The sequence below is a fragment of the Falco cherrug genome, chromosome 12 (genome assembly GCF_023634085.1).
Source record: "Falco cherrug isolate bFalChe1 chromosome 12, bFalChe1.pri, whole genome shotgun sequence".
NCBI lineage: Eukaryota > Metazoa > Chordata > Aves > Falconiformes > Falconidae > Falco > Falco cherrug.
The window spans coordinates 35,677,770-35,693,556 of record NC_073708.1 but is presented as its reverse complement, the minus strand read 5'-3'; the positions used below and the strand labels follow the sequence as shown (position 1 = coordinate 35,693,556).

Sequence of the window (15,787 nt, the reverse complement as noted above, 5' to 3'; positions counted from 1 at the left end):
TGGGTCTTTATTCTAAAACATTTGGCAGCAGTACTTTTGGGAAGTGTTGCTTTGTAAGAAGAAAAGAATGCTCTGAAATAGCACATAACGAAATCTTATTTTGTTGGAGAAATTTGTAAATAGGAAGTATCAAAACCATCAGCTTTGATCTTCAGGAAATGTGATGAGACTAAACCTGCTTGTTTGCAAAGAAAGGTGCTTTATCGTCTGTCCTGTATGTGCTTTTAATGCAAGACCACCAAGTAGTCATTCTGCATCAATGAGATAGCTATGTTGCAGTAAAGCAAGCCATTGCAGTTACCCATATTCTTGACAGAAGTGTACATAAGTGTGATGTGAATGGACGCTTTGAAGGAACGCATTGATAGCGTATTCAGTTTTTGATTGTGTAGTGTTCTCCTTGAGCAAAACCTGTTTTTTAGAGTTGCTAAGGAAGAGGAGCTGCTTTGAGTGCTCTTTTGAGTACGATGAGTAGCTGGTTTTTGTCTCCTTCCATTAACCTTATGAAAGGTGTCTTCTAGCACAATGTGCTGTAGGAGTCAACGTCTTAAATGAGGACTGCTTTGGTAGCCATAACATTTCCTTACAGTGTTCTTTCTAGGTGAGGTTTCATATAAAATGTCATTTTTCCAATAACTGAATGCTCTTCAGTTTTCTAATCCGTATTTTATAAACTCCTAGTAAGAGATACTTGTCTTCTGCATATGACAGGCACCTTTGGTGGGTGCGTGGTTGAACAGCACAAATGGAAAAGATGAAATGTTAGTTTAGTTGATTTTATTAGATGTCTCTAACACATAGCTGAAATGTTTAGGAAATAACTTTGTAACCCATAGCTCAGTTTCTTCATTTATGAATTTGAAAACACTGCTTTTTGAAAGAGTCAAGCTTGATTCACACTTCTCTCTGCAGAGATTCTTCTTCTTATCCTCCGTCAGTGTGAGATTCTCTTCCTGTGGCAGTCTGAAGCTTTTTCCAAATCGAAAGAAACTGCTGTTACCACTAGGAGGCAAGTGCTCTGTCTGTGTTATATCTGACTATATTTGTTGTCAAGGAACTTACTCTTTGAATACTGTCTGGTGTTCATTTTCTTGTCTGCTGCTCGCTTTTCAGAAGTTAGAAGAATAGGGATTTAAAAACAAAACCAAATCCAAACCCAACCCCCATTTCGAGTTGCGTAGTAGGGGTGTGGTACAGCTGAACTCTCATCTCTGAAACTGTAATTTCACAATTTTTGTCCACAATTCTATCCTTTGGCTAGCCTGTGGTACAGTTCTGTGCTGACTGGGTGTGTGTGAATCTTCCCTGTAACTGTCAAAGCAGGGCATGCTCAACCAGCCTTTGGATTTGTATGTGCATTCTTCTAAATACTGTGCTCTTTGTTTATGAAAAGAAGTATTTTTCATTTCACCTTCAGCTTGTAAATCTGGCAGCTACAGACTTGCATCTGTCTTTTTATGAGACCTGTTTTCTAGTAAGACTTGGAGTTTAGAACTTATAAACATCTTACACGCACTTGTGGCGTTAACTTCAGGCTTGAATACTATGGCTTTATAACTAGTGCTGGTGAGTCATTACGTTTTCCTTACCAGTTTCTTTAGTAGGCTGAGAAAATAAGCCCTTGAGATGGCAGGGGTCTCCTGCATGTGATTAAGAAGAGCCAGGGATTCTGACCTTACCACTTAAATTTGTTTTAGAAAAAGCTTTTAAGATGCTTTTGGGAGCTGCATAGATGAAAACTGTCTTGAGTATTTCACTGAGCGATGCTCAGCTGCTGCTGGAGATGACTGCATTGATTCTGAAGAACTTTGTAAGTGTTACTTGCATAATTTTTATTTGCATAATTTTCTGCCACAAATTCAGAGCTTCTGTGTATGAGAAGGCAACTCTCCTAAAACTTTATTCTTAAAATAGGCTTTTAATTGGTTATTTTTTGTGCGAGTAAAGCTTAATGATTTTGTTTTGATCAAATTAATAACGTATTCCTGTGCAGCAAGGTTTTGTTGTAAAACTAACTTTGGAGTGCAGCTTCCAGCGTGAAAGGTGCTGTGCTCTTACAACTCAGATCTCTTGTATTCAAAAAAACCCAAACAAACCCTCAAACAACCCAAACTCTTAATAAAAGGAAGAAGATTTTTGCAAGAAGGGATAATGTGTACTTAATATTAGCTGTGCATTTCTCTGCTTCTATTTATTTTGCTGGATATCGTTGCACAACATCTAGAAATGGAGTAAGTATAAATTATCCACGTAAAGGTAAGAGAAACTATGATGTTGTTACTAGTCCTGAGCATCTGAAATAGGACATGTTTAAGGTGCTTCACAGGTGATGAATAATTTGAGGAGCATCATCCACTGGCCCAAAGAATCCTGAGGCCCAGTGATAGGGTGCGTACCTCAAGACCCTTCCCTTTTTCTTGCTTCCTCCTATACAATTTTTTTTCTTTTTTCTCTCCTGCAATAAAGGCTCTTTGGTATTGGCCAAATAGCTTTTGAAGTAAATTCATGAAAGCAACTGGCTATCACCTAAAACAGAATAGGTTAGCTAACTGGCAGCTCTTAGGCCTTCTTTCCTTCATGACTATGATGCTGTGTGTATCTTATTGTAGGAATAAGTATTAAAATGATTTCACAGAGCATTAGCTGCTTCTGTGTCCCTTTGAGAAGATGAATTGTGTTTCAAATGACTGAACTCAAATTCTGGCTAACATGGCTAGTACGTTAGCTCTGTGCATTTAGAAAACAAAGCAAGTAGCCTCTAAAATGACTTGGTTTCATCCCATTTATTTTTAAATGGCAAAAGAAGTAGGCAGCCAGCCTGAATGTGGCGTTAGAAGTGATGTTTTCTGAGAACTTGTAGAATAAAAGACTGGTAAATGCAGCCTTGCAATGATATCTAGTGAAACAGTATTTACTTACCCTACAGTCTGCAGAAATCAACAGAAAAGACCAGAACCAGAACGAGGCGTCTGTCACCTGTGTAAATAGGACTAAGGGACACTGGATCTCTGATAAGTAGCTCCTGGAAGAGTTTATCTGTAGCTTGCTTGCTGAGTTTCCCGAGTGAAAGATACCAAGCAGGTGGAGATGTAAAAGTATTAATACTAAATATCTAATCTGTTTTCGGTGCCTGAAAGGAGGCCTGAATGGTTAGTGGGGCTCACGGTGCTTAAGTAATCATTTTGCAAAAGCTGTAACAAATGCTTTTTCTCTTACGGTGTTGGTTGAAATGCTGAAAATAATACTGACTGTTCCCTAGAAAGTTCATAAGAGCCCGTTGTGGTCAGTGAGGAAGCTGCTGTGTATGTCGCTAGCTGCATACGTGCTTCTGGCTTGGTGTTTCTAAATGCAGCTGTAACAAGTGCAAATGACAGCAGTAATCCCTCTGCAGTTTAAAGTTATCATTGCTCTTGCTTGAGGCAAGCAGTTCACTTTTACAGTTTGCACAAAGATGTTGATTATGTACACTGGGAATTAGTGGTAAATCACTGAAGTATTTTGTGTATATCTTTTGGAAAATCATTTATTAAAACATCTCGCTTTTCTTGCTTTCAAATATGCTTGAAAAAAGTGTCTCTAAAAGAAATCAGAGGGAAAAAGTAGATTTGCTTTTAGTACAGTATGTTCACTATGACATAATTTTTTGTAGTGTCTTTTGATCTGCCCCATGAATTTCTCCTGAAGTCGTAATGTATTTTTCTGTGTTCTTTTTAACATCACTTCTTCACAAAGTGATGTTGTTTATAGCTGCCTTGTCTTGTATGGTGCTCTCATCACTAACATCGGTGTGGCTCAGCTACACACAGAGTTATGTCTTAGGGTACAACTTCATGTCATCATTGTGATTTGGTATTTCAAATAAAATGCCACGGTAGCCAAGGCAAACCTGAGAGCATAATCAATGTAATGTCCAGGAGACTGCTCCATTGTTTTGCCAGTTGATGGGGTCAATAGATAGCACACAGAAACCAATACAGAAGATACCCTTGATGCACTGTTTGTTTCAAATTAATGCAGAAAATAAGGCAATATGCACATACAGAAGGATTAGCCTACGATACCCTGATTCAAACAATAAAACAGATAAGCAAGGCAATGCACCTAATCGTTACTATTCACAGCTAGCTGTAGTGGTTCAGAAAGATACATCACCCGTTGCCCTAACAGGTTGCCATCCTCCAGCTCCGCAGTCGCTGGGGAGCCCCTGTTGCACGAGGATCTGGAGAGCCTGTCCCGGCAGCTGGGAAGTCCTGCGCAGGGCATCTCCTGGTAGGTGAGGTCTGCAACGTCGCTGCAAGAGGGTTCAGCTTTTACACTATTAACAAACAAGCTCACGTAATTCCAAACGCGGAAACATCTGGTTTCACTCTCCTGTCAGATGCCACCAAAGCCTGGCCAGGGGTTGGGAGGAACCGAGGGAGTTCCCTTTATCGACTGGATTTTAACCACCGGTTTCCAGACAAGGCCAAACAGCTGGATTCATGGCTTTGGCCGCCCGCCTCTAAGCAAGGAAGGATGCGCTGTCTCTTCTCTCATGATTGTAGTTTATCCAAGGTGCATCTTTTGCTAATGGCCATACATGGTTCACTAATGACCGTGCATATTTCGCTAATGATTGGATACTAAATACATATATTTAAGGTTGGGTTGGCGGGTTCTTCTGGAGGTCAGCTTCGGCTCAGGGCCTGCTGCTCAGGCCCCAGCACTTCATCCCTCTGGAATAATACGCTGGCATTTGAAGTGTTCAAGTGAGTAGTAACTTGCATATGGAACAGAAGTAATGATTGAGACATGCTGCCTGAAGCTCACAGGTGATCACCCGAGAGCGTGGGAAGGCTTCAGGACTGCAGTTGCTCGGCTGCCATGGGTTGGCCCTCGCAGCTTGAGCTCAGACTTTGCGAGAGGTTTGTGTAGCACTTGGTAACTCCAGAGGGAGTCATGACGGAGCAAGCCACGGAGCGAGATTCATGCTATGGGACTACATCAGTAGATTGTGTATGTGTTGGAGGCCTGAAACGTAAAGCTGATGATGGCAAATAGGAGAATTCATGTTTTAACCTCTTGCGGCCTCTGCTGAAACAAAACTTTTCTTCAATTATCCTGAAAGCAGGTCTTACATTCTGCACCAAGTTAAACGTTAAAAGCTTCTTTTTCTGTAACCGCTGAAAATGTCACTGATTCAGTAACACCTTTCTTACCTCCACTTCTCCTGTTTAAATGGAATAGTCAGTTCTTGATCTATATTTGTCTTTTGCAGGAAGAATCCCATTCACTTTCAGCAGTTTAGTCACCCTAATGACGATGACAATCATGAAACAGAGATCGTAACTCAGGATAACAATGATAACCGGCCTGAATGTCCGTATGGAACGGCTTGTTATAGGTAAGAAGCACTGTACAAAATGGCTTTTCTTGTTTTACAGGTTAAGAATGTTCTCCCCTGGAGTTGCAAATTGACAGTAGGATAGTGATGTTAAATCTTGACTGTGGCTTTCCAAATTTACCGGCGCCAGACTGCTACCTTTATGCCACCAAGGTCTGTGCAAAGTATTTGTGATTTCAGCTGGTGAACATGAAGCCTTGACTTTTGGAACCTGTTCAGTGGCCTAGAGATCAAAACTTTCTTATTTTTCAACCTGTAGTAAACTGTTCTTGTATAGAAACAATAATTTATTGTTACATGTTCTTCTTGATATGTAACTTTTAGTTCAGATTTTGACAAAATATTTGTTAAGATTTTGTACAAAACCTCTATTTTAGTCAGTATTTGATTTGTTAGAAAGCATAATTTCGGTACCAGCAAGAAAATCCAGTTTATGGCTGACTGCTGTTTCTTTTAGCAGCTGTTGATTTTCTTCAAAAGATCCTTTTGTTCCATTTGTTTCTCAATATCTAGGTTTTACACTTGTATTTAGCAGAGTGTAAGGACTGCTTTGTAATTGATGCAATGGACAAAAGGATATATTTTGAGACAACAGCCCTTCTGTGGGGGCATATTGAAACTAACAGCTGCTGTTAAAGATTGTGCTTGAGCAGAAACATTTTCTCTCTCTCTCCCTGGAAGCGTGATGATCCTAAAGAGCGTGTTCTTTATAAAGTGTAACAAAATGGGAGTAACTTTTAAGGAAAAGCCATCTTATGTTCAACTAATGCAGAAGTGTTTCTTTTCTCAAAAACCATCTGTGAGATGAATTTCTCATCTCAGGATGCGAAATCTAGGTTTATACCGCTCCTGAAATTGCCAACATACTTTTCAGGAGTACAATGGACACTGTCCAAAACTAAAACTGTCTCTCCTTGCAGATAAGTCAACTCCTGTGCTGTATTAGTTGATCATTTCTTAAACAGCGTTTCATTCTTTTTGGGGTAGAAGAAAGGAGGCACCCACAAAGCAATGATAATTCTTTCCACAAAGCAACAGGTGTCATTTGAAGGATTTGGATGTTATTTTTGTTGTCTTTATCTGTTGGCTACTACTGGAATACATAATTGAGTTATCTAAATGCTGTGCCTTGAGTTGGGATCAAATGCTCTGATGCTACCAACACTTGCAAAACACTGGATTAAGCAACTGTTCTGTTTCAGTACGGTATTTAATAGAAAGCTGTACTTGCATGTTTTTATTCAGATAACTATCCCTTCTAATGCACATGAAATGCACTTTGGGATAGCAGTAGCTATAAAACTGTAAATCAGCTTCAAGTATGTGAATGTGTAACAAGTTATTTGATGTAAAAATAAGATTTTCTTACTGAAGAGTATTCTGTTTTTGAAGAATAAGAAAACATAAGCAACTAGTTTTACAAGGCAGTCTTCACAGCAAGGGTATTTTGTAAAATATCAAAAAAATTCTGCAGTTATAGAAATTAATCTTGTGTTTCAAGCAATGTCAAATGGTATGTCATTCTTAAATAGTGGGCTTTAATTGTTGATTCTTTTTCAGAAGGAGAAATTAGGACAACTGAACCAGTTTTCTTCCAAAGTTAGAATTTTTTTTAATTTTAATTTTCTGCACAGAAGTAAATTGAGCTGAAACAATTTTAACGTGCCGCTCTAATACACTAACACAACAGATCAGCACGGTGTAAGTGGGACCAAGTTAAAACATTAGAACAGCATTGGATAACTGCTTTAGGGGGTGGGATAAATCAGTGTGTTCATGACCTGGATCGCAGCCTGAATGAGGGGAGCATTTATTGCAGATCAAAGAGTAAGTTGACTTTAAATTTTTAATTTTCATTGCATTGATGCTGTTTTTTAATAGAAGACATACACACTTGTATATTGAACTTCCCAGATTGCAGCAGCATATTGCAGAAATGAGTAAACTCTCTTAACAGTCCTTCTTTGGCCTTTCCCTGTGATACTTTGAGACAGGCAATTCTTTTCAATTTCTTTAATTTTCCCAAACTATTTGATTTTTAGCCTTATGTTGCAGAATATGGAAGTTACGGCTGGGTATCTCAGACTTGTGATGCACTGTGTGTGCATTGCACTTTGTGCACCAGAGGTTATGTTCTGGTTTTGGTTTTAGTGAGAGTAAATAATTGGATCAGTTCTTATTATGCTGAACAAATGCATCTCATCTTACAAGTTTGGAAACTATCTCATCTCTTGGTTTTGGTCAGCTGTCTTTTTTATTTTTTTTTAAAAGGCTGAAACAAAAGGAACTCTTATGGAACCCTTTTTTTCTTCCACCCTACATTACGTAAGCTGAGACACTGCAGTAAGGCACTGGTCACAGAATTTTATTTTAAAAAGAAGTGAAAATTATTCACAAAATACAGAGGAGTTCTGGGAACTTGTTAGGTTCTTGTTAGGTGTGGAACAAGGTGGCAAATCAAGCTTTTACTGTTTTCTTTGCAGGAAGAATCCACAGCATAAACTAGAATACAAGCACAGTGCACCTCCAGGTAAGCCAAGTTGTTCAGTATAGCTCAAAGTGGGGGGAAAAAACCCCCAAACCCAGTAATGGATGCCAACACCTTGGAATAAAATGCTTTAAGTGAGAAAGTAACATTGCATTTGCAGCTTGCTCTGTATTGCCCTGCACCCTTGCTCTTCTTGAGCATGCGGTGTTGCCGTTGTCTGTGATAAGGAAGGTAAGGCTGCTTGGCCGCTGCACACTTACATTCACTTTTTCAAATGTTTTTCAACTGAAACAAGATGGTCTGGGTCAGACACCGCTGACATAGTTTGTATGCTTTATATCTTAGGATTTGACAAAAATGCCAGGTGGCAAGTGGCTGTTTTCATGAGTTTAACAGGTTTTATTGAAAACTAAGCATGGTATAGCATGGTCTTACCAGATCTCTCTATTCTGCTTCCTCCATTTGGAGCTGGAGTATTACAGTGAAAACAGGGAATATACTGAAGTATTTCTCAACATTTCAAATGGATACTGCAGTAAATTTTTTCTGTAGCTTTTTTTCCCATCCCCACAGCAAAATGTGTATATCCCTATAGCATGTATGTTCTGTTGAGGCTTGGAGGGAATATAATTAAAACTGAATCTGAGATTCTATTCTAAAAGTCTTTTTGTATTCCAGTAACTAGACTTGTTGAAAAACACAGGGGAATATACTGTTTATATTTTGTCTGTTCTTAGAGAATTCAAAGATGTACTTTGCATTCTTTTTGTGCTTTTTCTTAATTATTGGACTTGGAGGGTTTTTTTTCCCCAATTTAATTCCCAATGCAAAAAGACAATACTTTAGAGCAGAACAGTTAGGGAAATGTAATGATAATGCATTTTACTTCAAAAAATCAGGATTATGACATTACCCCTGCCCATGGCAGGAGGGGTGGAACTAGATGACCTTTAAGGTCCCTTCCAACCCAAACCATTCTATGATTCTATGGTTATTAAGGAGAAATTGCATTTATGGAAACAATGGCGTAAAATATTTAAATGCTTTGAAATACTGCAATTGTCTGCTGTAAAAACCCCAAACAGTACCGATGATGTTTGTCTACAGATGGCATGGTTCATAATTGTAAGAACAGTTCATCTGGGTAATCTTTCAAGAATCATTTAATACAAAAAAAAAGGTTTTTGGGGGCAGCAGAGTAGTTTTTATACTTGTAAATACAGCACAACCATTGCAGCATTTCTTTTAATAAGTCAGTCTTCTGTTGTAGCAACCTCTCCGAATAACCTTATTGCTAGGTTGTACTCTGTCCTGGCTAATAACATTTCTTTCTTTAGTACCTGAAAGAAGAACACGACAAAAACTTCAAAAAATGGTATGTTCTGATGTTATGAACGGGCCCATCAGCATGGGATGCAACTGATCTGCTTTGGGTTTTGGGGCATTTAGTGGTGCTGGAGATGCCTGATAATACTTACCTGAGAAGAAGGTAGTCATTATTTTAGTAAAACTCTGCTTCCTTTTTTGCAAGTAATAGTGCTGGAATTGAATTCCTGTGTGCTGAGCACACCTGTCCTTCCCTGGAAGCAGGCAGCGAAACAAACAAATGTTTTGAGAGACATGTGTGACCAAATCAATTCTTCCTTCCTTGAACAGGGTTCATAATAGGATGAAAGGAGCCAATAGTTCATCCACAGCTAGTTAAGGTTACCCCATGAAGACTGATTGCTCTTGAAACATTGAGATACTCCTTCTGCATTGCATTGACCTCTAAATAAATGTCAAAAGATATCTGCGGATGTGGTGATGAGCTTTTCTTATATTTACTCTGAGGTATTGATGTTACAGGCTTGTTAGGACTGAAGTGTCGAAGAAGGGTAATGCCTTTCAGCTGGGGCAGTGTTCCCTGTGAACTATGTACGTATCCTTCGAACTGTAGTTTCTAGACATCAGTGAGGATTGTGTAGTATCACAGGCAAGCTGTAGTCTCTCTTGATAATGTAACCTGTAATACTGTGTATGAGTATCTCCTCCATTTACCAGTAGTACACCTAGCTTGCTTTGCTGCTGCCAATAATATTAACTTACATGTGGCAGGTGCATGGGCTCCAGTTTTAAATATCCTTTAGCTCTGTTTCAAGGCATCTCTTTTATCTCAGTTTGGCTTCCAAATGTGAAGCTTCCTGTTATTTCTAAAATAATTGAAAAGTGAGCGTTGAAGAGCAGTCTGAAAGCCTGATGATAAGCCATCTTTACTTTCACTGGCCTGAACAAGGCATGAGGATGTGGAACTGCTGCATCTCGAGTGGAGGTGGGAACTGACTTGTCTTCTTTGAGATCACCAAGGTGTGGCTGGGCATTTCCTACAGAAATCTTCAAAACAGAGATCTGCCTTCTAGAGAAAGTAAAGTGCAAATAGCTGTAGTTTTCTAGACAAAGCGTTTTGGCCTCCATTCTGTTCTGCGACCTACTTTCCACTCGGGAATGTCTTTCCCATCCCATTTCCTTATCATGTGTGTGTGTACTTCTGCTGTCACTGAATGCTTGATATGGGTGTATCTGTGCGCTAGCATATTTTGAGGCATATTTGTTAGCTGTACGCTTTGCCACATCCCATGATGCAAGTATGAGCCCCATCTTGATCACCGCTCCCTTGCAGAAATGTGCATTAAAGAGTGGCAAGAATTGTAAGCAGCGTTGTAAGTGCAGCGAGCGGTTAAGATTTTAATAATGAAGCAAGCTGGACTGTGTGCATATCTGAAGTTTAAAGCGAATCTTGAAGGTTTAAAATTGTAGCTGTGTCTTTCATAAGAGGACCTTCCTTACCAGGATGGTAGATCCTGTGTGTGCAGCTCATGGCAGGTGGTCAGCCAGGCATGGCTATGGATGGAAAAGTGCTTCTCTTGTAAATGTGTAAATCTTTGACATGGAAGTGAAATTCAATCTGTTAAATTCAACTCCTCATCCTAAGAACGAACCAGGGAAAAAATGATATTCCATGCACAGTGGGAAGAAGGGAATTCATTAATTAAAGTTCTGTTCATATTTAATGATTGTTTAATTTTCTTTTTTCCCCTCGATATCTTGTTGACTGGCTTGCTTCGTTCTCTTGAGGGCAAAGCTTGTAAAAGGTTGCACTCAGCAAGCTCACGTCTGAGGCGGTCGTACCGAGCCATGCAAGATCACACAGGCAAGGTTCCATTAGCCTTTATTTCGTGCTGTTTGGCACAACTGCACTGTTAAGCACAGCAGGATTAATTTCTGTTCAAGTGCACTGAAACTCCGCCAGCCAAGAAAAGAAGGGTGCTATCTACATGACATTTGCCATGTTTAGTTTTTAACATCGATAGTCTAATTGCTGCGAGATGGATTACAAATTGCCAATAGAGAATGTGGTCTATGTTCTGAGAAACAGTCTAAGGCTAATTACTGGGGAAATAGCTGTAAGGGAGGAAGGGGAAAAAAAAAAAAAAGAGAAAGGCTGGAGTGTGTGTTGTCATTAAATTGTCACTAGTGAATGACTTCACTGCCTTGTTGCTACTTGGATGAATGACCTGCTGTGGCTATGGAGTCTGAGAGTTCTCCTGCACACTTCTGTGTATGTTTTCTAGCAAGCTGATCGGCTCACTTCCAAACATAACCCCTTGTAAAGGGGTGGTCAGCAAGCTTTTTCTCCCCGTGTGAAGGAGATACTTCCAGGGAATGTTTCAAGGTCATATTTATAAATACGGTACTAGGGGAAAGGCAGAATTGTGCTTAATGAGCAGCTTCAGGGGCTGTGGAGCTGAATTAAACTATAGCAGAAAGAGAGGAGTGGGAAGACATGGAAGGAAGTGCATCATTCACTGCTGAAATCTAAAAACACTGGTGGATGAAAACCAACATTGTATGCTCCTCATACATTTGTAGGAGAAATATGGAAGTAATCAGTATTTTTCCAGAATTCCTATTTCTGTTGTAAAATACCACCTGCAGTGCTGTGAAAGTGAAGAGCAGTTTTTCTTTGTTAATCCGGTCTTGGGTTTATTATTCTCACAGGCTTAGGCTGAGAAGAGAGATTTTGTTCTTAATGTATTTAGCATCTTTGTTTCAACTTCTCCCTCCAGACACAATTCCTTCTGCACGACTATAGTCTGTGATTCTTAGAAAAAATTCTGCTGTTATGGGTAAACATGGGCATAATTACTTTCCTCTAAAGTCTGGTAAACAGTAAACTAGCAAGCATCATATGGGATGGGATTACAGCCGAAATTGACAGTTGATATTTTCAGGATTTTCTGCTAGGTGCTATATAGGTTGCTAGCCATAGGATATTTCTCAGTTGTAGTATTGGCTGTGTCACACATGGCTGACTTTATTCTAGGAAGTCATTGGGTGCCTCTGTAGCACAGTTCACCCATAAAATTGTGTACCTTTGAGGGAACTGACTGCTGCTGTAAGTGCTTTTGAAAACCTTGCTATAGAGTATAAAATGTTAATCAGACCATAAGATAATTCTGGAATAGTAACATTCCCACTAGCAGAAAAATGTAACTGACAGAGGATGTGATCTGACTGCACCAGGTGCTGATGTTCTTGCTTGTTCACCACACGCACAGCTTGAGTGTCTGGAGCTCTGACCTGAGGTTACAAGAAGCTGCTAAGAAATACCTGAGGTTAATATAAACATGGATGATTTGGACTGGGTTGTGTAGCTGAGAAGACACATTTCTAGTTTCATATAAAAGATGATAAGAACTGCTCAACAGATAAATCATTATGAGATCATTGACAGGTTATCTCCAAATGAGGTAAGAATGCAGAAACTGGAGGCTGGGAAGGAAAGGAACAAATACAGCTTTACTCGGGGGTGTGACTTAAGGGCAGCATACCATGACTGGAATATTAACAGACTGTGGCTAGTTAGGAATTGTGGGCCTGTAAGAAAAAGGGAGGTAGCGTAGGCTGGTAGAGCAATGGTCGTGCACATCTGCCAAAGTCCCAAAGCAGTGGAAATAAACTTGTTAAAGGTTCACAGCTACCGATAAGTAAAAGGAGAAGGCAATGCTGCTATGGCAGCAGCTTTGCATCGATGCTACCAAGTCAGGTAGATAAGGCTTCTTCAAAAATCAGGCTTGCCCTGTCTCTGGGAACTGGTTTATATATGTCAGCATATTTGAGCAATTAAAAGACTACTGCAAGACAAGCTGCCTAAAAAAGTTCAGGAACATGCAGCGAGCAGCATCCATTTCTTGTGAAGAGAGGTTTCCAAGTTTTGACTCCTGCCAATGTAGAGTATTGTGACATACTGGGAAGAGAGAAGGCAATTTAATCACAAAGTGTGAGCTGTGCAGAAGATGGATAGGCAGCAGATTGGACAGCAGCGCGATAGAACAGACTGAACTGGGAAAGGGGTAGGCTGCATCCAGCTCAGGAAAGAAGTGTTCAGCATTTGTTGTTTCCTTAACGTGTGTTCAGAAAGGAAGCACAGACTACACAGCACAGATCGAAGTTGAGAACGTAGGAGGTGAGTGATCTAGCAGATTGTCTTTGCTGACCTGAAGCTCAGGAAAGAAGTGAATGGGAATTCAAAGCCATGTCAGATTCCAAAGAGCAAGAGTATAAAGTAGCCCTAAGTAAATATGGGTGGGTGAAGGCAGAAAATTTAGAGTCGGAATAGCTGTCTAGCAAGAGCTAGGGGCTAAAGGGCAAGAAAGATGCCTTGTTTAGGTATAGAAGTAGCAGGAAGATGACCAGGAAAATTGTGTATGCCACTCCTTCAGGAAAGGAGAGTTGTCAGAAGATGTTATCTGATACCGTTTTCTTCTGATATCAGAAGATGTTATCAGAAGAGGCCTGGCAACTGTTTTCCAAGTGCTGGAAGAAAAGCCACTAAGGAGAACTTTCTTAATTGATCAGACTGGTAAGCCCTGCAGTAGTGGTCAGAGAGGGATGGTACAGCTTTACATGAGAGTCTTGAAAGTCAAACACAAAATTGTCAGCATTGGATAGAGTGCTTTAGTTGAGCCTTTCTCCTGCTGAGGAGAGAGGCTAACTAGATGGCCCCTGCAAGGTCTCTTTCGTTCTGTATTTATTATTCATGAATATATGGCATTTTTGTCCCTACAGGAGAAAGGGCTGTGGAGAAAGATGCGGCGAATGAAGAGACGGGACGCAGCTTGATGCAAGCAAATGTCAATTTATTGTACAGAAGCACGAGTTTATATACACTTTCAGAAGCTGCGTGTTTTAAACAGATTGGTTCTTGAAGCTAAGCCTTGCATACTAGGCAATCCCTGATTGGTGGTTAACTACCAGCAATTAACAGCAAGGTGTTACCTTTCCTTGGCGCCATCCGTCCCCCACTCCCCTGTGCTCTGTAAACACGTCTCATCATGTTAATTGTTGTCTAGACAAGCTTGAGCACATTCCCCTCAGCTAACTGATTGCCACGCATGGTCCTAGTTTCCAGCCCGCTCCTGCAGAAAGATGAACCACATGAGTATGACCTTAATGGCGGCTTTAGAGATGATGAGGAAGAGGTGTGCAAACCTACCGATGAAGACTCTGACTGGGAACCAAGTTCAGAAGACAAGGATAACAAAGATGTTGAAATGCTTTTGCAAGAAGCGTCTAGATTTGTTAGAACCAAAAAGTAGCCATAGGGGGACAGCATTACGTATGCCCAAGCTGGTTATGTTAAAACATGAATGTGTAAGGAGGGGAATTGCTTTGAAAGCTATTTTTTCCTCAGTGATGTAGGCACTGCAGGAGGATTTTAGTCAGCGAGGGGATTCAGCAGTGTCTTTCTTTTCCATAGGGGTTTTTTTGTCTTACTAAGTGGTGGAGCCAGAGAACTGAGCTCTGAAAGTTTTTTGTGTTTCCTGCCCCCCCCCCATCTATTTCTTATGTTCTTATGCAACACCATTGGTATTTCATAGTTTGAAACACAGTTTTAAAGGTTGTTAATGCTTCATCTTCCTGTGCTTGAAAGAAATACTGGCATTAGGAAAGCCTTTTCTTTTGCTGAAGCACAGTATATACTGTGTTGGATGAAGGGGAGTTACACTGCCCACCTGCCATATCACAGACTAATTCTTGGCCATCACTGGGGAGTTTGTCTAAATTTTGTTAACGTTCTTTTGAGTTAGTGCAGTGCTACTGGCTTTCCTCTTTGGTGACATTTCTTTGGTTCTCTTGATTAATACAGATTAAATACAGATTAATACAGTTAAATACAGAATGTGTAAATCACTTGAGAACAGTATATCAGTGTATCGAACCGCATGGTTGTCTAAACAGTGACTATGGTGTATTTGCTGTAATTACAGTAGGACCTCTTTCCATGCCTGTACCTCACTGGAATTATGTTCAGTTTACAACAAAGCTTAAGTCTTGATGACTGTATTTTTGCACAATTAAACTTGTAACATACTGCGGGAAAAACGTTTGCCTGTGTCTCTGTGATTTCTAAAGACTGTTGAAGGTTCTTGCCTTCTGTGTGTTTGCAGCACGCCTGAGCTTTCAAGAAAGTAAAAGTTTTAGTGTGTTTCAGGGCAGGTGACTGGAGCCATGTGAATTTGGCACCTTTTTGGACACCATCTGGAAATTCTGCAGGGGAATTATTCTTGTGTGGCTCTGGCTCCCCTGGGAGCTGGAGACAGACATCCAAATACACTCAAGCTTTTCAGCTGTGTGGCTCAATGTGCTCTGCTTAAAATGAAATGGCTGTTGCTGCAAGCTGGCATTGGGTGCTTCTGGATGTGGGGACCATCTTCTGCCAATTGTGTGTCAGAAGCTTCTCTCAAAAATTGTAGATGTCAAAAATACAAACATTTATGATGGGGAACTCTTGCGAATTTGGAGAACATCATTCTGTTGGCCAACGGCTTACTGTTTGCTCAAGTTATTCCATACAGAAAGAATCCATTTGGTGT

At 40.1% G+C, this 15,787-nt stretch overlaps 1 protein-coding gene across 6 annotated transcripts in view; it reads left to right on the top strand.

Moving 5' to 3' along the window:
* The window catches only part of LOC129737180 (aprataxin and PNK-like factor), a 28,908-nt gene extending 13,623 nt beyond the window's left edge, over positions 1–15,285 (top strand). The window contains exons 3-8 of one of the 6 annotated variants that reach the window (XR_008734740.1): positions 913–1,013; positions 5,262–5,383; positions 7,867–7,913; positions 9,209–9,246; positions 9,720–9,788; positions 13,980–14,092. Coding sequence is in view for 3 of the 6 variants with exons in the window: in XM_055724678.1 (XP_055580653.1) it covers positions 913–1,013; positions 5,262–5,383; positions 7,867–7,913; positions 13,980–14,119 (410 nt within the window). In the remaining 3 variants the exon portion in view is untranslated. Of the gene's footprint in view, positions 1–912; positions 1,014–1,701; positions 1,811–5,257; positions 5,384–7,866; positions 7,914–9,208; positions 9,247–9,719; positions 9,793–13,328; positions 13,378–13,979 lie in introns of those variants that run through there. The other 5 variants (XR_008734742.1, XR_008734741.1, XM_055724681.1 and 2 more) reach the window with 5 other exon arrangements.
* The last annotated feature ends 502 nt before the right edge of the window (positions 15,286–15,787 follow it).